At 38.6% G+C, this 26743-nt stretch overlaps 2 protein-coding genes across 2 annotated transcripts in view; one reads left to right on the plus strand and one right to left on the minus strand.

The window, feature by feature from the left end:
* The window catches only part of LOC144010241 (mitochondrial basic amino acids transporter-like), a 102925-nt gene extending 94201 nt beyond the window's left edge, over positions 1-8724 (minus strand). Inside the window, exons 1-2 of the mRNA XM_077510462.1 lie at positions 8352-8724; positions 8124-8238 (exon numbers count right to left, since the gene is read on the minus strand). The gene's annotated coding sequence lies outside the window, so the exon portion shown is untranslated. The remainder of the gene's footprint in view (positions 1-8123; positions 8239-8351) is intronic.
* Positions 8257-10518, plus strand: LOC144010244 (thyroxine 5-deiodinase-like). The gene has a single exon (XM_077510466.1). It carries the CDS (start codon positions 8480-8482, stop codon positions 9278-9280), a length of 801 nt encoding a protein of 266 aa, XP_077366592.1. The 5' UTR covers positions 8257-8479; the 3' UTR covers positions 9281-10518.
* The last annotated feature ends 16225 nt before the right edge of the window (positions 10519-26743 follow it).

The raw sequence follows: 26743 nt of genomic DNA on the forward strand, positions 1-26743 counted from the left end.
GGATGTGGTGATGAATGGGGAGCAAAAGGGCGCAAAATGATGACGGCGCTCCTGTTGTAACAGCTGCTGTGCCCGAGCACCCTCTGCTTGCCAGCCGCCGCCCGACAGTTGAGTACGTTCAATGGAGACATCGCCAATACCAGCTCGTCATGTTTATACAATTGTGCTATCGAAACAAGTCTAAACAAGACTTTTTTTTTTCTTTTTTCTTTTTTTTAATCGCTTAGGACTTCATACCAAGTCAACAAGCTGGAAGCCGATTGATTTTTAAAGGCTATCTGCTTGACGTTTGACCCTTGGTAGCGCACAAACAACCAGCACTTCACTTTCTGTTTTGACAAGATGACGTCACAGGGTGCATTCGAAGGAAATGAAGTGAGCAAAGCAGTACAACAACAAGGTTGGCGGGTCACGTCACGCACGGCCGAGTTTGAAAGTACCACTTTAGCGAGTCCAGATGTATTAAGCCTGCATGCGTGCGTGTGTGTGTGCGTGCGTGTGTCCTGGCATGATCCTAGCACGCGTTGACAGAGCGCCAGCAGAACGCGTCTCCACGTGCTCGTAATCGCTCAACAGGCTAATAAAAACACGAGTTACTTCCGCTGCCTTGAAAGCAAACACGCCGCCGCTAATGACAAGGCCCACCGTCTCGGTGAAGTAGACCAAGATGAATGTTCCTCTCGTGTTTACCGATTTAAATCTATTAGTCAAAGATTCCGAGAACTTACCGATTTAAATCTATTAGTCAAAGATTCCGAGAACTTAACCCGGACATTTTTGTCACATTATCTCACAGAAATGCTCTTGCAATTGAATTTCAATCACTGTTTTTTTACTGACCCAACGCGCTCAGTAAACAACTAAAAAGTCTAATAGTGACTGTGGCTCTCCTTTTCCATAAGCGAGGGAATTACAGTAAGTATAACATTAAAATAATAATAATAATGCGGCACAGAAGTGGAAACGTAGAAAACTATTAAGAACAACAGCTAAATTGCTTGCTGTATACATTAATTCCTTGACTTACCATTGTTTTCTAATGCAAATGTGATTAATAAGTTGTAGTAAGAAATGCTACATTTAAAAAAGCTGGGAAATTTCCCATCACAAATTCAATAAAACCAGGAAATTTCCAATCTCTCACTCAGAAAAGTATGTAGCCAAGCTTACAAAATACATCACACAGCAGTGGCAATGTAATTGATGCTGCATTCAATGAAACTGGGAAACTTCCAATATTGCATTTAAGAAAGTTGGGAAATTTCCAATCTCCCGCTCAGAAAAGTGATGTGGCCACAACATCTGACATCACACAGCAATGGCAATGTAATTTATGCTGCATTCAAGAAAACTGGGAAATTTCCCATGTTGCATTTATTATTGGAAATTTCCAATCTCCGTCTTGCAGAAGTGATGTAGCCAAGTTGCCAAAATACATCACAGAGCAGTGGCAATGTAATTGATGTTACATTCAATAAAACAGGGAAACTTCCAATTTTGCATTTAAGAAAATTGGGAAATTTCCAATCTCCCATCGGAGAACCGTTGTAGCCAAGTTGACAAAATTTGACATCACACAGAGCAAGGTAATTTATGCTGCATTCAAGAAAAATGGGAAACTTCCAAAGTTGGGAAATTTTCCAATCTCCCTCTTGGAACATCAAACAACAATGGCAATATGACGCATTCAATAAAACTGGGAAACTTCCCATGTTACATCTGATAAAGCTGGGAATTTCCCAATCTCCCACTCGAAAAAGTGCAAATGAATGCCACTCGAAATTGGAATTTGAAACCCAAGAGGCCAGATGTCGCAACAATAGCGACTTGACTGTCGGTTACGCTGCATTAATGGAAACTGGGACATTTCCAAACGCACAACAACAGTGCCTTTCCTGCTGTATTTTATTGATATTATCCAAAATGTTGTGTTCCAGACACATCGCGAATCCTTCCAAGGCCAGTCTCGACCTTGAGACACCGCCAGGGCAAACTGCCTGCGTGGTTTCCTTTCAACTAATGATTCACTTTTAAATACTTTATCAACTTTAATGGAAAAATGCAGTTTTTTTTATTCTTCCACTAAGTTAATGAGTTAACTAATGTTATTATATAGAAAAAAATAATATAAAATAAGTTTAAAAAATATATAAGCTAAAAAATGAATAAGATTTTTTTTTTTTTCACAAAAAAAAATACTGGTAACAAGTAAAATATCTCCAAAATTAATTAAAAAAAAAAATGTGCAAAAAAATTATAGATACAATTAACATAAATAAATATGAAATAAAAAAAGGTTTAACAATTTGTATTAAAAAAAAAGTAAAAATAAAAGACAAACATTAAAAATACACAATATATAATTTTTGTCCAGTGAGTTGACAGTAAAAATGCCCATTGTTGCGCCACATTTTTCAGTGAATGGATTCTCTCTAAAATGTCATCGGTCAGAGTGTGCGTCATTGCAAATCGAGGCTGGAACTTTCCCCGTGATAACATCTCGGATTGCGCACGTCTGTCTCCCCTCGCTTCCCCTCACCGTCTCCATCTCAAATCCGCCGTCTACCCCCCTCAACGTGCATCCCTGTCGGGTGTTTTGAACAGCAACCAGACCTCCTCTCTCGCCCACTGTGAGGGTAAAACGTGATTGATCTTTTGAACTTCTCCACCGGCTGTCAACAATTGAAGCAGTACTGAGCAACACTTTAACCATTTATCTGAATCTTAACTAGTGAAGTGACATTAGCTTGAAGAAAAAAATGTCATGTTGCTGGGCTCTCAGTGTGTTTTCCTTGTCTCACCGTGCCTGATTAATGAGAGGGGCGTGTCCCCTGCACCTCACCTGCAGTGCATCACCTATTAGGCCTTCATAAGGACTGGGACTCCTTGCAGCCACTGTCGGGTCGTTGCTCCGTCTGCTCACAGCCATCGTCTAGTGTTTCTACTGTTTTTCGCCTTCGCTAATTATTATTATAGTCCAAGATTCTCGATTTTCATCTACGTAAGTTTTGCTACGTCTCTTTTTGTTCCCACGTTTATGTGGCGTGTTTCATAGCTATAGGAAGTTGTTGCTTTCTTCTGTTTGCGGTTTGTAGCCTTTGGGTCTTTTTGTGTTGTGTTAATTTCCCTCCTTGCAATTTGCAAGCACCTTTTGTTAACCTTTTTCCTGGCTGTGTCCAGCGCTTTATGTTCATATTCACGTGTTTTGGTGAATAAAACCTCTCGCTTACTCCTCTGTGTTCTGTGATTCTGGGATCCACTCTCCGGTCGCACCGGAACCTTAACAAAAAACCTACAAAGGCAATAATAGAAAGAGCTCCAACACAAAAGTTGTTCCAATTTCCCATTAGAATCTGATGAATCGATCCAGCACTATCCCAGATGCACAAAAATTAACATCCCAGAATAATGGCAGCATCCATTACGAATGCAAGTGATGCTAACTGGGAAATTTCTCATGCTGTATTCAAGAAAGTTGGGAAATTTCCATTCTCCACAAGGAATTGCAATGGAAGTATGGTAAAAATAAATTATTATATACTATTATTATTATTTAAAATAGAACATGATTGCAAACCGCTTAAAAATACACTTACTCCCACCTACAGCACTGGAGTGGAACTGCACCGTCCGCCACCTTGTGAATGAGGTGCTTGTGTGTGTGAATTCCTTCAACGGTGCATTTGAGGCGACGGCAGCTCAGGAGAGAGCAAGTAAAACGACACGAAAAAATTATGCAAAAACATTTCTCAGCTGTCAAAGAAATCATTTTTTAAAGTTTCTAAATCTTCTGATCACGACAGTTTAGTAGAAAATGGTACTGAGTTTAAATGTTTAAAAATTTTGACATTTTTTTTTCTAAAATGTTTGTTTGTTTTTATATTTAATGTTAACATATATCATTAAATAATTGGTTATTCTATTGAGTGTAAATTAAGAACATTTAAAATTTTGGTAAAATAACACTGGAAATATACAGTTAAATTTATTTATTTAGTAGATTAGAGTTTTATTTAAAAAAAAATGTTACACACTTTACATCATTTTCTTTAAACCTCATCTACGAATGACCCAACCATCTGTCTGTGTTAAAAATCAAATGAGCACAAAAACGTAGAAGTCAACGATTGCCAGGATTGTTGCCGTATCATTTTGGATGTCATTAGTACATCCTTGGCGCTAATCTCCAATTGTGACTCAGAAGATTAACACATCAGCATTAAAGTAGCGTATCGAAGACAGTTAACGCACTTTATCCACTTTGTTTTGTCCACTCAACTTGATCAGCACCAAAACAAGATTCTTTAGGGTCTTATTGACCATAATCAGTAAAGAAAAGACACCACTAAATACACATTAGTTTATATTTATTTACCCGTTTGCACTATTTGGTTTGCTTTGAGCCGTCGCTTTTGTCACCAAATATGGTTCAATTGGTGATGCATACCCAGCGTCCGCAGCGGTCCAGACGGATTAGGCCGAGAGGGAGTAGGTGACGGTTGCCTAGCAACTACAAACCCACTCAAACTCCGCCTGGCCAGCAGACGGCCCATGAATAGGCACAAGTTGCCGTCTCGACTCAGCCGGTATCATCGCACCGGATGACACACTTTTAAGCGCGTTTATGCGCACGCGGCACCTTCAACACGTGTAGTAGTTTAATGACAATCCAGTCATACTACTAAAGTTTTCAGTTGGATCCCTGCCACACTTTGTGCTTTGCTGCAGGCTCTTTCCAGCCTGCTTTTCCTATTCTGGGATGTCCTCACATGAACCGAGGTCTCTTGCCAGCATCGAGGCTGCATCTAATGAAAGAAGGCCTCCAACAGTTTATTGAGAAGAAAAAAAGAAGTAGAAAAAATACTAAGCCGACTGTTTGTTCACAAAGCCTTGCTCGTCCAGTCAACTCGTGAGGGAAGAAACGGTGGGAACATGGCAACAAATTGGAGGTTTATGGAGAAACGATCAACTTTTACTATGGGCTTTTTTTTTTTTGTTGGTTTCAATTTTACAAGCATTATAAAATGTTTTACTACTCACAAAAATCATACGTGACACTGCCCGAGACATATTCATGTATTGCGTCATGTTTATTGTTGAATTTGCGGGTGATAATGAGCGGCAAAATGTGAGCTGTTTCTAATTTTCTGGTTACCTCAGTAAATAAGTATGCAGGTTTGTGTTAAAACTGATTTAGAATCAGTATACATTATTGTTGTCTGAATATTTTGCAAAGGGATTATTTTTGAATAAACTAGACTAAGTGCAATTTCTGGAGAAACTGCGTGGGAATGCTGAAAGCTAAATGCTTGTAAAGTAAATTGAAAGAGAAATTATGTGAAGATTGCAAAGTTTTAATTGAAGTTAAAGATAAATGAATACAAAGAAAACTTGAACTGCAGTCTATCTAAGGTGGGATTTAATCATTTCAGTGAAATTATAACATATTTCCTGACCTGATAGTCAGTTGGCATCAAACCATCATATGTACTCAAATGTGGTCCAAGCAGGGTTTGAACCCAGATTCCCCGTGGGGGAGGCAATTGCTCTAACGACTGAGGTAACTTGCCTTGTTCAAATTCATGGCGAACTGAGTATTTATTTTTAAAAGTGTCATCAGAATCAAAAAAGGAAAATAAGCCAACATGCATTTAATCATTTCAGTGAAATTGTAATGCATTTCCTGATGTGATAGCCAGTCGGGAAACATTTGTATCACTAAGCATAATTGCCCTGGATATATTTGCAACGTACAGTCAGAGTCAACATACTTAACCAACTGTGCCATGAGCAGTATCAGAGAGCTGCTGATGATGGTCAGTTGTATGTATGGAAGTGGGCGTGGAAAGTGGGACTTAGAAAAAGTTCAGTGTCAGTCCCATTTACAATGAATGGGGGAAATTTTGATATTTAACATTAAATTGTGCAAGTACTGTAAGTAATGTGGACTCAGACGATATGTACCCCGGAAGGCGTGAATTTTTTAAGCAAGTTGAAATTTGAACGGTGTTAAATCGGAAGTATTATGTGGGAGTTATTTGACGGCAAAAAAGTGAGGAGAATAAAAATCCAATTATCATATGCTTCAGCATTCCCACAATGAAACCTTTAAATGAATGTTTGTCGTGTTTATTAGATTAAAATCGTAATTGTCCTTAATGACTGAACAAAAATCAAGATTTTATTTTTCGGCCACGTCAACCTCTCGGGTCAAATGCAAGAAAGAGAAAGTAGTACAAGAGTCCTACCGGAGGCTTATACTAATCGTTTTGTCTCAATTTTTAACCAAGTTAAGGTTTTTGATCTGTTTTTCATTTTCATCTGTGTTTGTGTTTGCTGCTGATTGCATTAGGCCTTGGCAGAGGTCTCGCACGCCACTGGGTGCCATTATAGGTCAACAACAGAAAACGTGACATGTCAGATTCTGCTATCATCCAATAATGAAAAACAACTAACAAAAAAAACAAAACAAAAAACAAAAAAACAACAACAACGAGACAATGAGGACATTGATCCAGTACATCGGGCTCAAAGATTCTGCCCGTTATCTATTCGGCGCTCGAATAGCTGCCCTTTTCAACAGATCCTCTTCAAACTTATGAAGGATCGCTGTAGATTGATGTGAGACCAAGTCAGATCAATAGGGCTCAAAAGGGTTCATTTTCTATTCGGCGCTCGGGAAGTTGCAGGATTTACTGATTTCCTTCACCGCTCTTTAGTGACGTCAACATTCCACCAGTGTTTTCTCACTGTGTACCAAATACATACTCATTAAATACCTCACGCTTTTCACCAGCTTCACTTATAATTGATGCACAGCCAAAACATGAGCGGCTGTATCAAATATATTCCTCGACAAGCCTTTATATCCCGCGTTAACGGAAACACACTCTGCTTCCATCTGCTTAACGGAGGAGGTGGACGATGACGCATGCACCTCTCGTGGCGAGAGAGGGAGGGAGAGAGAGAGCAAGGAAAAGAGTGGGAGAGGAGGACATGATGATGATCACGATGATGTCACAAAGAATGAGGGGAGGGCTGGGGTGAGTGGGTTTTTAGGGGGTCTGGACAGGCAGTCGGTGTTAATTAATGGTTAAATATTTTTTAAATAACAATAAAGGTGTATAAAACCATCTTGAAAAATTATGTAGATAATTTTAATAATGTAACAAATTATTAAAATGTTATCTTAATTAACCACAGAAGCCAGCAAGTCGTAGTGCAAATTAGGCAAATCACTAAATTATTTATTTATTTCTTTTTTAACAAACAACTGAACTGAATATCCTGGTAAAGCGACGAAAAAGCATCTAGCTCCACGTTGTGATTAAAAAAAAAGTTAATCTTTAAAAAAAAAAAAAAAAAACTAATAAAGCTAGCAAATCTAGCAATATTTTACTTTTTAAAGTTACATTTTCTTTTACATTCATTCTGGTAATTACTTTACTGTTACAGCTAATTCGCATTCAAAATAAACTAACCACTACTAGCAAGTTATAGTACCAATAAGGGCAATTACAAAATTGCAAATTGTTCATTTATTAAAAAATAATTACATTGAACATTGTAACTGACATTGTACAAATAAAAAGTTATTTTTTTGTTTAATCAAATCATATGAATTAAATATCAAATATTTAACCCAAGCAAGGAGTTTAATATTTCCAGTTTTAATTTGAATAAAAACAAACTAATTACTGAACATAGTTACAATTTTTTTCAGTTATATTTTTTAAAATAAACTCGAATTTAAAATAATTAAAAAATTCCAGCAAGTAGTATTAATATAATTAATCAACTAGTTTGCAACACAATTGCACATAATTATTTTGGAAATAATTGTACAACAAAAATGTCAAATGATTTTTGTCTTTATTTTATTAGAATTGAATAGATACATCTAATATAAATACATAAATCTAGTATATTTATTGATTTATTTGGTTTTCAATTGTAAGACATGCAGGCAATGACCATTTGCCGATTAAAATTAATTAAATTAATATTAAAATTAGTTAAACATATATAAACAATATTTCAGGGCACACAAGCTGTTTCTTAATGAGAGGTCTAAACCATGAATGAGTCACCCACGCAATTGCATCCTGCTTGCGCTTGCTCACCTTCACTCCTTCGGTGTGCGTCCAGCGCCGTCTAGCGTTGAGAAACGTCCCTACACTTCAGCAGCTCCCAGCTGATGTTGACGTCAAACTTGTTTCCTTTTCCCCATACCGTCCACTGGAGAAAGAGAGCAGAATGTGATGACTATGGAAGTGAACGGGTGTGTTTTGAACGTGAATATAACAATGTGTGCATGTGGTGCAAGAAGGTGAGAGGAGGTAATCCCCCACCATGTGAGTGGGCGGAGATGACTCAAACGGTGCCGGCCCTATAAAAGGAGCGAGCGCGCACGGCGGTAGAGTTCCGTTCCAAATGTTTGGAGGCGACTGACGACCGGCTTGGCTCTCTTCGCCGAACGATGCACGACTCCGGCGGGGTGCAGCTGGCCCGGGCTCTGAGGCTCGCCGCCCTCTTCCTGCTGCTGGTGCCCCGTTTCCTGGCCGCGGCGGTGACGCTGTGGCTCCTGGACTTCCTGTGCATCCGCCGCAAGGTGCTCCTCCAGATGGGCGCGCGGCCGCGCGGCGCCGACGACGACCCGCCGCTGTGCGTGTCCGACTCCAACCGCATGTTCACCCTGGAGTCGCTGCGGGCCGTGTGGTACGGCCAGAAGCTGGACCTGCTCAAGTCGGCGCGGCTGGGACGCGCGGCGCCCAACACGGAGGTGGTGCTGGTGCCCGAGCGGCGCCCGGTGCGCATCCTGGACTGCATGCGCGGCACGCGGCCGCTGGTGCTCAACTTCGGCAGCTGTTCCTGACCGCCCTTCATGACGCGCCTGGCCGCCTTCCAGCGCGTCGTCAGCCAGTACGCGGACATCGCCGACTTTGTCGTGGTCTACATCGAGGAGGCGCACCCGGCCGACGGCTGGGTGAGCTCGGACTCCCCCTACCAGATCCTGAAGCACCGCTGCTTGGAGGACCGGCTGAGCGCCGCGCGCCTGATGCTGGCCCGGGTGCCCGGCAGCAGCGTCGTGGTGGACAATATGGACAACTCGTCCAACGCCGCCTACGGAGCCTACTTCGAGAGACTCTACATCGTGCGCGACCAGAGGGTGGTCTACCAGGGGGGCCGGGGCCCGGAGGGCTACCGGATCTCGGAGCTCAGGAAGTGGCTGGAACAGTACCGGAGGGACATGAGCGCGTGTCCGGTGCTGCAAGCCTAACCCAGGGGGGATACCCCGCCCTTTTTTTTTTCTTAAACTATCTTTTTGCTTGAACACACACAAAGTATTTTTCATGCGTTACAAGTGTGACGATTCCTCAAAATCAGGGGTTCTCAACTGGGTCCAGGGACCCCCCAAATAAACTATGTAAAGGAATGAAAACTTTGCGCATTTTAGTAATAGAAAATCCAAATTCAGTTGAATTTTTTCGAAGAGAATAATTCATTTTTCCAAGATGTGATCATGTTCCAGTTTAACCTATAAATCAGGGGTGCCCAAGTCCGCTCATCCAGAGCCTCTATCCAAACTTTTTGTTTCCCTCCTCCAACACAACTGAATCAAATAATCAAAGCAAAGTTTGCTGATGAGCTGATCATTTGATTCAGGTGTGTTGGAAGAGGGAGACATCTAAAACAGGCTTGATCAGGGGCTTTCGAGGAGCGGACTTGGGCAGCCCTGATGTAAATAATGAAAAATAGAAATACTGTACCAGATTGTCATCTTCACATGACCAGTCAGGGTAACACATTTAAATCTTACAAGAATAAAACAAATTTTTTTCCACATATTGAAGTCAAAGTTGAACAAGGGATAAAAGTTACATAACATTCCTAAACACCGTACAACCTTACTCGCGCTCTAGTGCGCCTTTTATTCAAGAAAAGCAGCTTTTGCTGTCTAATAAAATTGAACTCTGGTCATTTTGTTCTAGAAAAATATTTATGTAAAAATACACTTTTGTTCGACCATTTTCACGCCGGGAAGTCAATTTTAAAGTGTTTATTTCACTTTCAAGGCAGAGCTTTTAATTGGCTCAATTAAGGAGAGGTAATTGCTTTAATATGTTTGTTTAATTGCCACTCCTGTCCTTTCATAACACTTGTTTTTTTTTTGTTTTTTTATTACTATTATACAACAATTGATGCAAATTATTCTGAAGCCCCTCCAAGTTACATCTCACAGACCACCGGGGGTCCGGGGACCGCAGTTTGAGAACCACTGCTCAAAATGACTTTCATTCAATTGATGTTGGGTTCCAGGTGGCACCCTGGGGTGTCTGCGTGAAGTTCAGTTCTCCAACGGCCCAGCCACAGAACCGACACTGATGTTTGTGACACCCCAGCGGGCGGGCGGGTGGCTGTCACCGGGACGACGGAAGGGTACACATTATGACGTGACGGCGCGCTGTGTAATTGAACAAACTATTTTTTTGTATAAAATAAATGAGAGACACTCAATCTGTTGGTGTGACAATATTATGATGTAGTTTTTCCTGTTTCTAACGTTGGTGTGTCACATTGAGCTTTGGTAAGAGTGGTGTGTGTGATGTGAACATTTAAACATGCATATAAACACAAATGCATATATACACGCACGTATGCATATATATAAAGCACACATAGTTAATAGGGATGTAACGATAAGGGCAATATCGTGATATAAAAAATGCCACATTATCGTCATCGTCATGTTCACGATATTTAAAAGCAACACATCTGTTAAAAAAAAGTCAGGTTGATTTCCATTTGTGCAGTTCTAGCACCCTCTAGTGGCTAGTTTATTAGTACAATTTAATTTTCATTAGTTATGTTTTGGCCCTTCTAGGTATAAAATCCGCGCTAATTGTCAGATGAAGGGGAACGTAACATGCCTGTGAACCGAGTCAACGTGTGCGTGCATTAACAAGTAAGCGCCTCAATATTATTAGAGATTTAGGTGGTTTATATGCATTGCTGTGATTCGTGACGTTTTGTTTTGGTTACATCTCTAACTAGTTAATGCCAGCTCAAACTAAGGTATAAGGTAAATTCCGGATGAAATTCATTCAAAATTGATTGCTCACTGAGAGTGAAAGCGCATGTATTAAAGCACTGCACAACACATTATATTCCATTAATGACCGACTGTTTCATTTGTTAGCCCTATTCATTCATATTTTGAAGATGCAAACAAAAGCCCATGCAAAGCCTTACAGCATACAAGTACTGTATATTATATGACACAAGCGCACACACAGAGGATTAGGTATTACCGAGTGCTATGACGCACATAGGTCCCAAGTGGTTTGGTTTTCAAACGCTCTCGCCTCCATATTGGATATTTCGCTGCTCCCTTGCTGTTGTGACCTTTGGCCTGTCTCGTCAGGGCCTGGGCATGGAAGAAAAACAACACTCAAACAAACAATAATGGAAAAGACAAACATTCACCCATGTATGCAATTCATCCTCATCAATACGGGTAGATAGAAAAATCAATGCTCAAGGAGTTGTAGTAAAACAAGTATTTGTGGTGAGTCAATAAAGTTGTGTTCGATAATGAGCAGTAAATATGAAGTACAATACAGACCATTTAGATTACATTTTAAATTAATGGGCTTTTCAAACCAAAATGGTTGACATGAAGTGTCGTTTTTTGAAAATGATCATGCAGGCTGGGTGAACATCCAGAACCACTTTTAAGAGACAGTATACTTATTGTCTTGACAGGTACCCAGTAATATATAAAATCAGTTCAACCCAAAAAAATAAAGAAAAAACGCAATTCCAGCCACACAAAGTTCAATAAATATTTGGCGTGACATGTTCATACTTAGAGGATGTCGAACGCTTGCTTTCAACGACGACGCTTCATATTCTTCCATGAATTTGAGGTTCCTCCATTCACATGATGGTGAAATCAAGGTTTGGCGGTAAAAATAACAACATGCTGTTTTCGTTTGGCCTCAGAGAATGATTTCAAACTGAATTCCTGACAAAAACAAGCAAAAATATTTTTGGGCTGTTAGTTTGACAGCATACCATTCTGAAATATAAAATATTAAGAAAGCTATGGTGTAAAATTTGCATCTTTACAGAAGAATGCTTATTTTAGTCACCCAATGCCAGTGCTGTTATTTTATGTTTACTAATGTATTTGTAACGACTTTGTAATTTTATGACATTTAACTTTCATTACTAATAATTGTACTTAAAATACGACACATTAGTTTTACAATGACAACAGTTTGACGAATCAATGTGATTTCTGCTATTATTTAAATCCAAAAATATTGTTTTAGACATGAAGAAGCTTCTGTGTCCATGTTTCATTGCCAGCATGTGCCCAAATAACATGATGCCAATAACTTATGACAATTTTTAGAGTTTATGATGGATTGGTTCGGATCTAACAATGTTAGCAGCTCAATTCCTAGTCTGTCTGCACCCTTTGAGTTGACCTTTGACACGTTGTGCGGCCCTCCACTCGGTAACCTGCTGAAAGTTCACCAGTTTGGAAAAAAAAAATAGATCCATAAATCCATAAACAAAGGTGAAAATTAACAACATGCTTGCGAAAGAGCAAACAAAAGACTGACGTTTGCTGTCTTATTAGTTTTCAGGTCACTTGGTTTAAGAAGGAGCAAATGCTTGAAATTAAATATCAAGTATGACATTGAAGTGAGATTGCGATTTCCAAGGAATAGTTGAAGTGATCATTTGAAAATGTAAACACCTTGCAGAGACATCAAAATAGTATGTATACTGATTTAAAAAAAACCAAACAAAAAAAAAAAAACTTTTTCGTACCTAGTTGTGAGAAATCAAGATTTAACAATAACATATGATAAAATACTGATTTTTATAAGGAGTGAATGAAAATGACTAATACAGCATATGTTTATTGTTTTCACATCCTTAGAATCTTTAAATACAAAAGTGAATATTTATTGATATCATGAGTAATTCGGCCTGCCTGCTTTGCTTGGTGCTGTTGTATTGTTTTCATTGCAGACACTACTGGAAGAGTAAATTTCCCTTGCTGATGAATAAATCAAATTTAGTCACGATATAATTGATTAAACTGGTGCATTTTTAAGTTTGAAACTCTAGAAAATAAACCCTCTTAAAAAAAAAAAAAGAGCATGGGATTCTTGTCAGCATATTATTCAAAATTAATTTTGATTGAATTTGCATGGTTATTAATTACACTGACAAGGCAGTTACACAAGGGGCTAAAAGGGGGGGGGCGAAATGTGTTTAGACTTTTTCCAAGTATTAGACAACTCAATCATTTTATTTCTGAGTAAAAAACAAAAACATATTTTTATTTATGGTTATTTTTCAGGGGTGGTTAAACACGCCTTGTAGAAACACGACACCTAAATATAAGTTTTAAAACATAGCATGACAATTCTGCATAGGCACAAACTACACCTGCATTATGACCTGTGACTACAAACTTCAAACATTGTTGGATAGAAACTGGATGAAACGTTCACTTTTTGTGTGTGTGTGTGTGTGTGCGTGAGAAAAGGAGGCGGATCACCTCGGCATGGCATCTGTGTCCCGGTTGCTATGGCGACCCGGTTGCCATGAGATCCATTTTATCTGGAGAGTTCTGTCTGCTGGTGCAGATGTCACCGGGCACCGCTCTCAATAACAAGACTGCTTCTGTCAAAAGCAAACAGCGGACACATTAGGGGGAGACGTTTAAAAAAACAAAAACAAAAAAAAAAAACAGGGGGGCCCCAACTGTATAGTCAGGTGTCTCGATACTTTGTGGACTTTTTGTTTAAATGCAAAAAAAAATAACAAATAAAAAAAGAGCGAGACGCACTGTGTGGCACTCATGAATGGAACCAGATGATTCAGGTTGGCTGTATCCTCCCTCTCCTCCTCCTCCTCCTCCTCCTCCTCCTCCACATGACGCAAGTCTGAGCTCGTCTGACGCGTGGCTCTGCTGTGCATCCGCTCTCTTTCCAGTTGTTAATAACCTTTGGGTGAGATATGGAAATGTGTTTACTTGCTGCTCACCTGTGTTGCGCTCGCTTCCTGTCAACACGACGAGGCTGAAAGACACACAGTAGCATATGGCAGCGTCTATTTGAAGGAGGTATTTAGTTTGTGTAAAGGAGCAGTTCAATAATTGGCTGTTTTTTTGTTTGTTTTTTAACTTGTGTTTCAATGAAAAACTAATCAGTTTTCTATTAGGTGAAAAAAGAGGCATCTATTTGAGAGGAGGCGCTTATGTAAGTGGATGAGCAATTCACATGTGACATAACTCCCATTAAGAGGTTGTGGGGCCAACACAATTCAAGTCCAGATCAACAAAGTAATATGGATTTTTTTGAAAAGGGCATTTATTATTATTATTTTTAATATTTGTGTTTAGCTTGAGCGAGCTAGTTGTAATGCTCTCACATGAGCAATTGTTTTTAGCAGGTAAAAAAAAAAAAAAAGGGGAGACGTCTATCACTTTTCACATTCAAATGTTTTAATGGCGCCAAGATCACCCCAGGATGAAACTATCATTTATCATTGGTAAGTCCCTCACATAAGCAATTCATATTCACAGGCTAAAAAGGAGACATCTATTTATCTGCAGGGAAGTGGAGAACACACCTAGTGATCGATGTAGAATACAGTGGAGGATTTTAGATGCCTCACTTTTTTTTTTTTTACTATACTTTAAGAAAATATGGCTAACCGTAATGTAATTTTTTTTAACTTAAGAATTAATGGTTAAAAAAAAGCAGAATTTATTTCCCTTTTGGTATACTGTACTGCATAAAAAAATCATTAGAATTTAAAAAAATATATATACAGCATACTGGATATCTAATTAATTTATATTCAATTCGTTGAATTTTTTTTTTTAAATAAAAGATTAGGGATATTGGACTCTTAGGTGATATTTCAGGATGCACCTAAAATGGTCTACAACCTTTATAGGTGAACTTCATTTGACCTTCTTTAAACTTTTAAATGCACTTCCAAATGTTCAGTGATTCAGAACCTTTGCATAAAAGCACTGCGATTGGCTGGCAACCAGTTCAGGGTGTACCCCGCCTACTGCCCAAAGCCAGCTGAGATAGGCTCCAGCACCCCCCACGACCCTTGTGAGGAATAAGCGGTCAAGAAACTGGATGGATGAATAAAAACAACAAATACATTTTCAACTTGAAGCTGTCCTTGTCGTCGAGGTGTTCACATTTTGACACCATGAGACCAAGACGAAACCTAAGAATGAATTAACCGGGATGTTCTGTGTCATCAGCAGGTTGTAACAGGCTGGAAGAGTTACAGAAAGGCATAGAAGTGTACATCCTTGAAACCATATATGTCAAATTTAACATTGAGCTTCTTATTAGATCGAGAGCAAATAGTGCAAATGTAAAAAAAAAAGCATTGAAAAGGTGGACAGAAGGTCAAATTAAGTTCACCTGCAATAGCACATTTAGATTCCACCTGAAATGTAATCCGAAAGCCCAATGCCTCGAACTTACTGTGAATTTTTGTTCTGAAACTTTTTCTACACATGGATAACAAAATCTGCATCCAACGGACAACTGAATGCCTCCAACATTGTGGAAAGCTCGCTAAGTACGACGTGGAAGCGTCGACGTTTCCAGACCCCACAAACACTTTTGCTCTAGTTTACGTTTGATGGCTTTTGGAGTGTCCAAGCCAGGCAAAGTTGCAGACAGCGAGGTTGATTTATAACACCGGAGCCATCCGGGTCATCTAAGGACTTCTTTAGAAAGAAAGGCTTGTACAAAGAAATGATGTTGGATGAGTGATTGTACTGGATGTGATCCGTGTGTGAAAGGTCCCGTTAAAAGCTTCTGTCTTTGGCCAGCGTGTCAGCTTTTTCCCCTCTTCTGAACATTGTTGTGAGGCTTCTCTCTCCAAACTCCGGAGGTGATTTAAGCCACGTTCTCAATCACACAAGACTTCTACTGGTCTCAAACATGCATCCACTTGGTGCCGGATAAAAGGCGCTCATCCCTTGTGGTGATTTGTTCCCAGTTGGAGTCATGTTTGGGATGGTGTTATAGATCTTATCTTTGGAGTCACAAGTGTCTTCAGATGCCACGTGTTACACACTGTTAAAATATAAAAACCTGGAGACGTGCAAGAGTGGTCAACCTCTGAAGTGAAAACGCACCACGTGTGGTGTAATTTGGAGATTTTCAAGAGAAAAAAAAAAAAAAAGTCATATCATATCGAGAGCAGTTTCTAACATTCTGGTGAATGCTACAGAACAACCACAACAATTTTAAATCATGTTTTTGTTCTATCCTTGTGGCTTTTTATCTAGTGATAGATTGATGTTTTTTTCAAGTCCAAGGAAGCCTATAACTGATATTTCAAGCTGATACTCATTTTCAGTAAATAGAAAAATATTAGTGTAAAAAAAAAAAAAAAAAAAAAAAAAAAAAAAAAAAAAAAAATTCTTTTAATTTTAAACAAAAAGAATTAACAGTTTTAAACATAAAGAATTAACAGCTGTGATTGGCTGGGAACCAGTTCAGGGTGTCCCCCGCCTAATGCCCGAAGGATATGCCTGGGATAGGCTCCAGCACCCCCACGACCCTTGTGAGGCGTAAACGGTACAGAATCTGGATGGATGGATGGATGGATGGATGGATGGATGGATGGATGGAAGAAATTAACCCCTTATCATACGAGCAATTTTGCCGAAAATGCTTTAAAAAAAAATGTTGCATTCAAAGTACGTTTGAAGCTGTTCCTGAACCATTTAGAGTATCGGCATAGTTTATATATTTTTTTTTAAGAATGTTTGCCCGCCGGAGACCATCCGAATTTGAAGGGAATTTAACAGATTTGTTTAAAATTATTTTAAAAAAAATTGCAGGGTGAGTTCAGGGTCATCTGCATGTGTTAAGATCATTTAAAACTAAGCAAATAAATAGTTCACTAATTTTTCTACAATAAATAAAGTTCTGCAAAATTTACTTTTTTTTTTTTTTTGGTAATTTTTTAAATGAAAAAGTTTATGGAATTCCTAGTGTCAGCATCATTTTTTCTAAAGTGGAAATTTAAATAGATCCATAAATGAGTGGTGCAGCTATGTGCTCGTTCAGTAAACCACCCCAAAAATAGTACGTAAAAAAAAAGGAAAAAAAAAAGTGTATCTTGGAAAATAATTTTTAAACTAAAAAAAAAATATATATATATATATATATATATATATATATATATATATATATATATATATATATATATATATATATATATATATATATATATATATATATATATATATGTGTGTATGTATATAAATGCAGATACATGCTAGTGCAGTGGAGTTGGAAATTATATTATTATAGCAAAAAACTTCATCTCAGTAAGTATTTGAAGGATGAACTTGACTAGAGCCATTTCTCTACCACATTTTATAAAAATCACAGCACTTAGCAACATGCTATCGCCGAATTCATTCATTGTGAGTGTGACGGAATGCCGTGCCGTGCGCACACCCTCAAAATGAAAAAGGTTCAATTCGAGAGCCGTGTCACAGTGATGTCAAAAGGCGCACCCAAAATGAGATGGGTTGGCAGAGTGATTTCTGAGTGCTAACAGCAATATAGCAATCAGCAGGAAAAGCTATGCAATATTTCCTAAATAACCAATCACCTATCCCATTTGGGACCAACTATGTGAAAATCGATCGTGGTAGAGAAGGCAATTCAAGGACAGAACAGTTAAGGCCCAAGTAGCTTAGCCAAAATTGGACTGCATGACTATCAATCCGGGCCAATTCGATCAGGGTAAGACCCGATTATCTCATTGCGAGTGATGGCTTGATCTTATCTTAAGTTGGTGCAGCTACGTGCTAGCTCTCTCTCACCGGGATAGAAAAATCAATAGGAGTATATGACGGCGTCGGGGGAGTTGTACTAATGCGGCTTGACCTCAAACTTGGTCGCCGCACTCCAATTAAGAGAAAGGCGCGCCTGTTGGGGGGGGGGGGCATCACATGAGGGGGAAGCGTGTGACCTTTTATGGACACCACTCGGGATAAATCATTCGCATTCCTGCTCCATTTGGGTTTGTTTTTGTGTTGATACACTCAACTCAATCGGATCTTATTTTTGCAACTGTGAGAAGGTCCACACCAGCGTGGATCAGTTAAAGGGATTTGTTCGCCTATTTGTAAAACTTGCTTTCATGCTGCGGGTCAAACTGACTAATTCTATTCTGTTCTAACTAGTTCTGTCTAGTTAGATTCTTAAAATGCAAATAAAATGTCTGATTGACACATTCTTTTAAAGATACTTTCATCTTAAAAATATATTTATCATTACTGAAAGGTCCCTAGCTGCTTCAAAAATAAAGCCAAATGGATTTGGTGAAATGTTAAATACTGTACACTCACACATTATAGTTCATATTTATCACAAACATGAGATCCACTGGTATGTTGGATGGGTTTAATCCTTTTGTGTGGTTTTTTTTGTTTTGTTTTGTTTTTTTGTAGAGGTTTTAAAAGGTTTAAGCCTTTTGTAATGCCACTGGTAAAATTAAACACGTGTCCATATTTTATTTCTATAATTAATTATATGAAAATTACAAAAAATATATTTTAAATGAACTTTGGGTGGGTGGGACGATTTGGATAAACAGCCAGGTTGGTTGCAAAGATAGTTGAAAGCAATATAAATTGAACAAAATATGAAAAAAGAAAATACAATTGAGATAAAATACAGATTTTTGTTTAAAAAAAAACGTACTTACTATTTTTTTTGATTGTTTTACATTTATGGCCTACAAGTGTCATCATGACTTTATTACTGCTTTGTGGTAGGTTGCAATATACTGCGGGTTCAACTTATAGACAAATTCCTAATGTCATAAACCGAGAAACCACTGTATAATACGCCTTGAAATGGAAAACACATCTGTCTGCATCAAATGGTTCACCCTTGCGGAATATGACGAAACCCTCTCGCCTGAATATCCCTCTCACAAAAGGTCATCTCCGGGACATTGTGCATCTTGCTTTGTGTTCATCCGAGTAGAACCCAAAAAAAACAAAAACCCCTTCGCCCCCGTTCTTGCCACTGTGTCTGCCTCCTCCCGTCAATCACTGCCGCTTCCTCCTGCACTTGACGTCGCTCAAGTGCATCTCGGCCTCGCCGCCCCAGACGGTCAGGTGAGTTTGAGGCGTCTATGCCGCCGTTGCCTTGGCGTGCTTAAGCATGTGTGTGAGTGTGATATGACTGACTACACTATTGAGATGCGCGCGTGTGTGTGTGTCCCCAGGTGCTCTAGATACGCTTGTGTTCCAGACAGTCAAGTCAGAGGAGCGTTGTGCTTGACGCCAGCATCCAATATATTCATTATTGTTGAAGAGGTCCTCCGCTGCCTTATGTCCTCAATGTATTTACATTCACACGCATGCACCACAAACAGGCTGCAACAATAGGTATGGCCGCAAATTGAAATCCACTGTCCCAGCAGTGGCATCATTTTATTTGTCAGGAGCTTTTTTTTTTTATGAAACATTACATTTGAAACGTGAAAATGTAGTGCAAAAATGTTAACCAGCTAAATTTAAAGAATGATAAAAATCACTGGACACAGAACGAATGGTGTTCCACAGGGTTCAATCCTGGGCCTCTGATCAGGCTGTGCAATTAATCAAAATTCGATTACAATTTCAAATTATTAGACTCTACAATTACAAAATCAGCATAATCGTTAAAAAAATGATTATCAATACTAATTTTTTTAGTTTTTTAAATTTATACATTTACACTTTTTTTAAATTTTAAAATATCTCATTTAAAAATGTTTACATCCTAAAGGAACTTGCATAATTAGTGTTTCAAAGAATTTTACTTGTCTTAATATTTTTTTATTTTTTTATTTTTTTTTACATTTAAACTTTTTCTTGTTTTGTACCAAAAAAAAAAAATGATCGTCCTACTGCACAGTGCACATACTGCACTCCAAATTCAAGTTTTTGCCAACATAAATAAATAAATATATAAATATATATTACTATAAATACTGTTTGGTCCAAAAGGAACTTACATAACTATCGTGTTTTTATTTTTATTTAATTGGTCTTAATATTTTTAAATGCTTAAACATTTTCTTTTTGTACCAAAAAAAATAATCATTTGACTAATACTGATTTCAATTATTGCCAAAAATAATCATGATTATTATTTTTCCATAATCGGGCAGCCCTAGCCTCTGCCGTTTTCATTGCATTTGTTCATTCTGGGTTCCATCTTAAGAAAAAAAAAAGCTGTTGTTTTAAACCGCCCTATGAAATATAGAGTTAAGTGATGGAGGTCAGTGTCTTAACTGCAAGATTAGCAATGCCAAGTTGAGTGATTCTAGTCCAGCACAACTAGCTATCTAGCAAAACTAGAATACAAGAACAACAGCATTTTCTTAATTCAAGGTGGAGAGCCAGATTCGATGAAAAGGCTACTCACCCTGTTCATTTTGTTCACCAGTAAACCACAAAGCTATGTCTTGAATTTGAAAAAATAAATAAATAAAATAAAAATCACATTTTATTTTTCAATAAAGAAGGGTTCAGTACTGCCAACAAGATTAACAACAACTGTTTTTAGGGTGTTGACAACTGCTCTATTTTATCTACCATTACAAAGAAAGATCTATTTCCTAATAAAGTGTCCCATGAGTGAACTTTACGTTACCTGGCCTTGATTTGCCCCATCTGACAAAGAATCACTGGATGTCCCATCTGGTCATGCAGAACCCGCAGGGGGTGAACACTTGAAAGGTCCCGTTTTGTCTTAGTTCCACTGGGAATAAAAACAAAAAATGGCTTGTTATTTTGGAGAAGAACAGGATGTCTTTACCCTAAGGTCCACGTCGTCATCTTAAGCCCTCCATTGTTTGGGCGCAAGGGGGATATTTCTTCACACTGCTGCCATTCTGGAATCAACACCTGGGGGGTGGGTTCGCTATTTAAGCTAGTCGGTAAGTCATGGCGTTGTCGCTGCTGGGTCAGGTTTGCAAAAGCCAGACACAGAAATAGCAAAATGCTGACAATAATGTTTCTGGTGTTTGTGAAGTCTACCATTTAAAAATTATGCTTCATTCAAGACTACCTTGGAAATAGCAGGAAGCTATCAATAAAGCTAGTTACACAGACATATTCTTCAACAACCGTCTCAGCACTCGCAAGTCACTTTCGAGGGAATTGTGGTTTAATGTCCTTTGACGATCCCTAGAATAGTATTAAGTGGGATTTCAAAGAAAACGTTTTGGCCTTCACGACGTGACACAGCATGTCTGCAAACCTTCCAGAACCAGCTGGCTGGCAGCGAGGTTACCTGAGGCCACGGCGGTTGCATTGCGCTCGCACCTCAGAGACACTTCCTGCCCGGTAAACTGAATCCCATCCTCACAAATGGAAACGACGGCTTTTTTTTTTAATCTTTTGTCTTCATCCCGTCATCGGGGCTTCTCTTCCCCCAAACCCGGGTCCTGCTTTGAACAGCGGAGGATTCATGAGCAGCACAATTGAGGACTTCTGCGGGTTATGAAAACACTAGAGTGTTTTTAAAATTATGTTGATAAGGAGAGGAAAATAGCAGCGCCACAGGGGGTTCCATGCAACACATGTCTGAAATAGTACAAATTATGCAACCAGTGATAAGTAAACATGGGCAGCCAAACAATGTTAGCACTGGCTTGTACAGACAGAGCTGCCTGTTAACTGGCACGGTTGACGACTACTTTCAAAAGGAGCAGCAAATCGGCTTCTTTTAAGCATTGGTTGCTAGCACAGGGCATTGAATCGATATTAACTGGACTGCTCTGGTTGTCTTAGAAGACGTTTCGCCTCTCATCCGAGAAGGCTTCATCAGCTTGGTTAGGACTGACCTGTCTTGAGTTGGTGTCAAGTTGGAGGCACGCCCCACCACCACAAATGGTGTCATTCTTTTGGGATGCAAATGCACTATTTTTAAGATGCCTTGCAGAGAGCCCTGTTGGTCAACAAGTCGTGACGTTGAAAGGCCAAAAGACACCCTGACTTTCTCTGAACACGCCCCCCTCACTCTTCAGCCAAATGCAAGACGGACAAGGCCTCCGTTACTATTCGCTTTCGCAAGGTTGCCAGTTTGATTAAGCATGTGAAGTGTACGACATAAAGCCTGAAATGTAGTATGAATTGAACCTCGTGAAATATGCAATGTGGAAAGTATAAATTGGCCTTAATGAGCACAAGAGCTGGAAAAAAAAAAAGTTAGATGAATGGACTTAATGAGGCAGCTGTCAAGAAAAATATGTCTGATGTTGGCTCGATTCAGCAATGGTTGCGGCTATGACTTTGGTGTTCAGAAGCAATAACAATTTAAAAGGAGAGAAAGTTGTCCAATTCTATTGAGTACTTGTCATAGTCAAACTTTTTTGGCATATTCAGACAGAAACTGAACTTTTCTTAGCCATTATTGCATCATGTCATGCCCTCTGGAAAGGAAGACGGCCTCATTGAAGGATCGTGTCCAGGCAGACGAGATCTGATTCCCGAATCCCAAGCCAGGTGCTTTGATGCAGCCCAGTGTCAGAAATGAATGAAAATGAAGTCTGGCTCACACCTCAAACACACACAGTGTACAAGGAGCATCAATTACAATATACGATTCAAGTGAAGTCGTATTTCGTGCGGGTTGCTGCAGAAGTAAGAGATGATGATTTGTTTTAGGTCAGAAAGGACAATCACGATCCTGTAGCCTGGTTTCCAAGAATCAGGACAGTCTGATCCCAAAATAACTGAACCTGAGATTTCTTTCTGGCTTCCTTCAGAAGAACAAACCAATGAGATGGTACCAAATGGGCGGAGCTAGACACCACAGTCTGGTGACTGATCGATGAAGGGCTACTTTTGGAAATGGAACAGGAAGATGACCAAGCTTCTTGAAATAACACCAAGCTGAATGTCCACCATTGCTGTTCTTGATATTTTGACCGGTGTTTTTGTCCAATTAATTTGTAGCTTGCTCTGTCACACTACTTACATGGCAGACATCCTCCAAGATGGGCAACATTCACCTGTTGGTCTATAGGGCAGGGTCAGCAACTTTTCTTGGTCGTAATTTCTCATACATTTTTAAACATTTTTTGTCTCTGTCAAATTTCTGACATTCTTGGCAATGTTATGGACATTGTTTTCTGCATGCCTTTTTCCTTTTTTCGGACATTTTATGGCTATTTTTTGACATTTTTCTGCCTTTTGTGCTATATCAATTTTCTGACATTATTGGCAATTTTTGTGGACATTTTATGGTAATTTTCAGGATTTATTCTTTTGCTGAACATTTTCTTTTCTGCCTTTTTAAAAAAAATATATTTTTCTGACATTTTTGGCAATTTCATTGGGATTTTATGGGAATTGTTTGCTTTTCCTTTTCGGACATTATGCTGTCACTTTTTGGACATTTCTAATGCAATTTTTTTTAAACTTTCATCTACCTTTCATCTCTATTTCTGACAACTTAAAAATTGAAAATTTCTGACATTTTTTAAAATATTGTATTTATTTATATGTATTTGTCTTATTTAATAAATTCAATTGAAGAATATTTTATCTAAAAAAAAAATAAACATTAAAAAAAATATTGATTTCAACTTTTTTTTTATTTTTTTTATTAAGAGATCCACAGGAGAGGGACTAAAGAGCCTTTTAAGGTGACCTTCCGTCATAATCCAATTTTTTCTATGACTAGCTGTGCCCTTTGTTGATTAGATGTGAAAGCTGATAAGGGCAAAAGGCTTGCAAAATGCTCAGATTTGAATTTAGTGTGAATCACTACTCAAGTATGGGCCCACTTGGGGGTTGCCAACCCACTAACTCAGGAAAAATGGCTGATGGGGACAACGCACAGACTACCAGTGTAAGGTAGGAAGAGGAGGGAACATCAAAGTGCTCGCTGTACTGCTCCGAGGCCATGCACCAAGTGAATGGATTTACCAAAAAACAAAACAGTGTCTGTTTTTATTATATATTATAGTCTAGGGGTGTTAAAAAAAATCGATTCGGCAATATATCGCGATACTACAGCACGCAATTCTCGTATCGATTCAATAGGCAGCCGAATCGATTTTTTTAACATCCATTTTTGATGGAAAAATATTCAACAAAACGTCTAACTTTCACACCTTAAGCATGGAAGAATGTTATATTAATGGAACATAAAGCCTTAATATTTTATTTCAATGCTGTTCAAACATGAAAAATGCTGTTAAACCTGTTTGTTACATACAGTGGCTCACAGTTAGAAGATAATACATTTTCATACAAATCTTACAGTGTACATATAAATTAACTGAATGGTATTTTATAAATTTGAGTAAAAAATATCGCAACAATCGACTTGTAAATTCGTATCGGGATTAATCGGTATCGAATTGAATCGTGACCTATGAATCGTGATACGGATCGAATCGTCAGGTACTAGGCAATTCACACCCCTATATTATACTATATTACATTAGATATACACTATTTTTTGACAAGTTACACTGCCACCTACTGGTCTGGCATGCATGTTACAGCAACAGACGCGGAGACCCTCGGGCACAACATTCCCATTACAAGTGGCCATCGAAACAATCTTCAAGTGGAGGCTCATTATCTTCAGGTAGACCGATTAGGTCGCCCACTTAAGTTGACTGATGAGTCACAGTCTAGTTACCAGTCGGCCACTTGTTATGATTCAAGGTAAAGTAACACACTGATGAAAGCTTTTTCCTAAAAACCTGAATACACAGGAGATGGACACTGAAAAACTTTTTTCTTTTGGGGAGCCTTGTTTCCATAGCGATAGGTTCTGACATCTTCGGTCGTGACGAGCTATTTTTTGGTTGCTAGGACGAAGGATAAGGGGAGTGGAGGGGGTTTAACGCGGGCATAGTGTAGCACAAGTCAAAAGAGGGCTGTGAGAGCAGCTTGATAAAAACAAAAACACACTACATTTAAAGTTTAGCGCTTTGACTGCGGGCAACAACCATGAATACGAGTCACCTAATGTTAAAAGATGAGAATGTGGGGAAACTGGCAGATTTGATTCTCAATGACGCACCATGCCCAGAAGAACATTTCCTTGGTTAATTGTTGCAACAATGTGTTGATAATCAAGAAAATCGGTTTCCTAATGGCATATTTAAAAAGGTCAAAAAAACAAACAAAAAAAAGCGCTGGCTTTCAGACAAATGTCTATTACTAAAAGTAAAAACATTTTGTTTGTTTAACAAAAACAGCATGTTGGACTCAGACAAGAATAAATACTAATTGAAGGTGACTGTGCAAGAAAAATTGATTTGCTTATCCACTCTGCAGTGACTCCAAAGTGGAAATTTCCACATGTTCGCCTGCGGATCCCAGCAGGGGTACCAGCGATACTCCTTGTTGTCCCTGAAAGGAACATGGAGAACACAAACGACCTTGGAGGAGCCAATTGAGAGACTATGAATGGCTGAGGGCAGGCAGCACGTAGTTACTCCTTGAAATGGTGTCAAAGACAAAAGTTCCAATCTAGTCTAGATATTATTCATGTTCAGTCAGGGGACTTGGGCCGCAATCAACTGCTAATTTTCCTGCTTCGTGGTAAAAAGCTGACACGCAAGATCACATTTGGAATTTAAAACAAGCTTGAAAGTACGGCGGACTAAAATTGCCAAAATAAAAATAAATAAATTACTAAATAAATAAAAATAAGGGCGGCAAGGTGGAGGAGTGGTTAGCACGTCCGCCACCCAGTACTGTGGCCGCAAGATCGAGTCCAGGCTTCGGCCTTTCTGGGTGGAGTTTGCATGTTCTCCCCATGCCTGCGTGGGTCTTCTCCAGGTACTCCGGTCTCCTCCCACATTCCAAACATGCTTGGCAGGTTAATTGGGCGCTCTGGATTGTTCCTTGGTTGTTCGTCTCTGTGTGCCCTGCAATTGGCTGGCAACCAGTTCAGGGTGTACCCCACCTACTGCCCGAAGCCCGCTGGGATAGGCTCCAGCACCCCCGCAACCCTTGTGAGGAATAAGCGGTTAAGAAAATGAAGGGATGGGATAAATAAAAGTGAAAATAAAAACCAATATAAAAATGTAATTCAAAAAGTAAATACAAAAAATACATATAAATGGAAACAAAAGATATATATATATATATATATATATATATATATATATATATATACCTAAATAAATACATAAAACTAAAAATACAAAAATAAAATACGAGATTCAAAAAATAAATGTCAAAAATAAATATAAATACATAAACAGAATTAAATATCAATACGCTCTGCTCTCACATTTATTTCATGCTGAGCAGAGCATTTGATTGATATTCAATTATATTTATGTATTTTAGTATTTATTTCAACATCTATTTTTATATTAGAATCAAGTTTGTTTTTTTTACCTAAGTTATTTATTGTATTATTTTTTTATTATATATATTTTTTATTTACACTTTTATTCATTTATTTATTTAGTAAATACATTATTTTTAATTATGGCAGTTTTGATCCTCCATATGAAATTCACGAGACAATCCCTCAATGGGGCTAGCGAGGTGGGATAAGCTACATATAAAAGTAGCAAGTACAGTAGCTACTGCTAGCTTCAGTTGGTAGCAATACGGGCACTGAGATACAATAAGTTATGTAAAGAAAACAGGTAAATTAAGCTAGCT

The sequence above is a fragment of the Festucalex cinctus genome, chromosome 21 (genome assembly GCF_051991245.1).
Source record: "Festucalex cinctus isolate MCC-2025b chromosome 21, RoL_Fcin_1.0, whole genome shotgun sequence".
Classification (NCBI taxonomy): domain Eukaryota; kingdom Metazoa; phylum Chordata; class Actinopteri; order Syngnathiformes; family Syngnathidae; genus Festucalex; species Festucalex cinctus.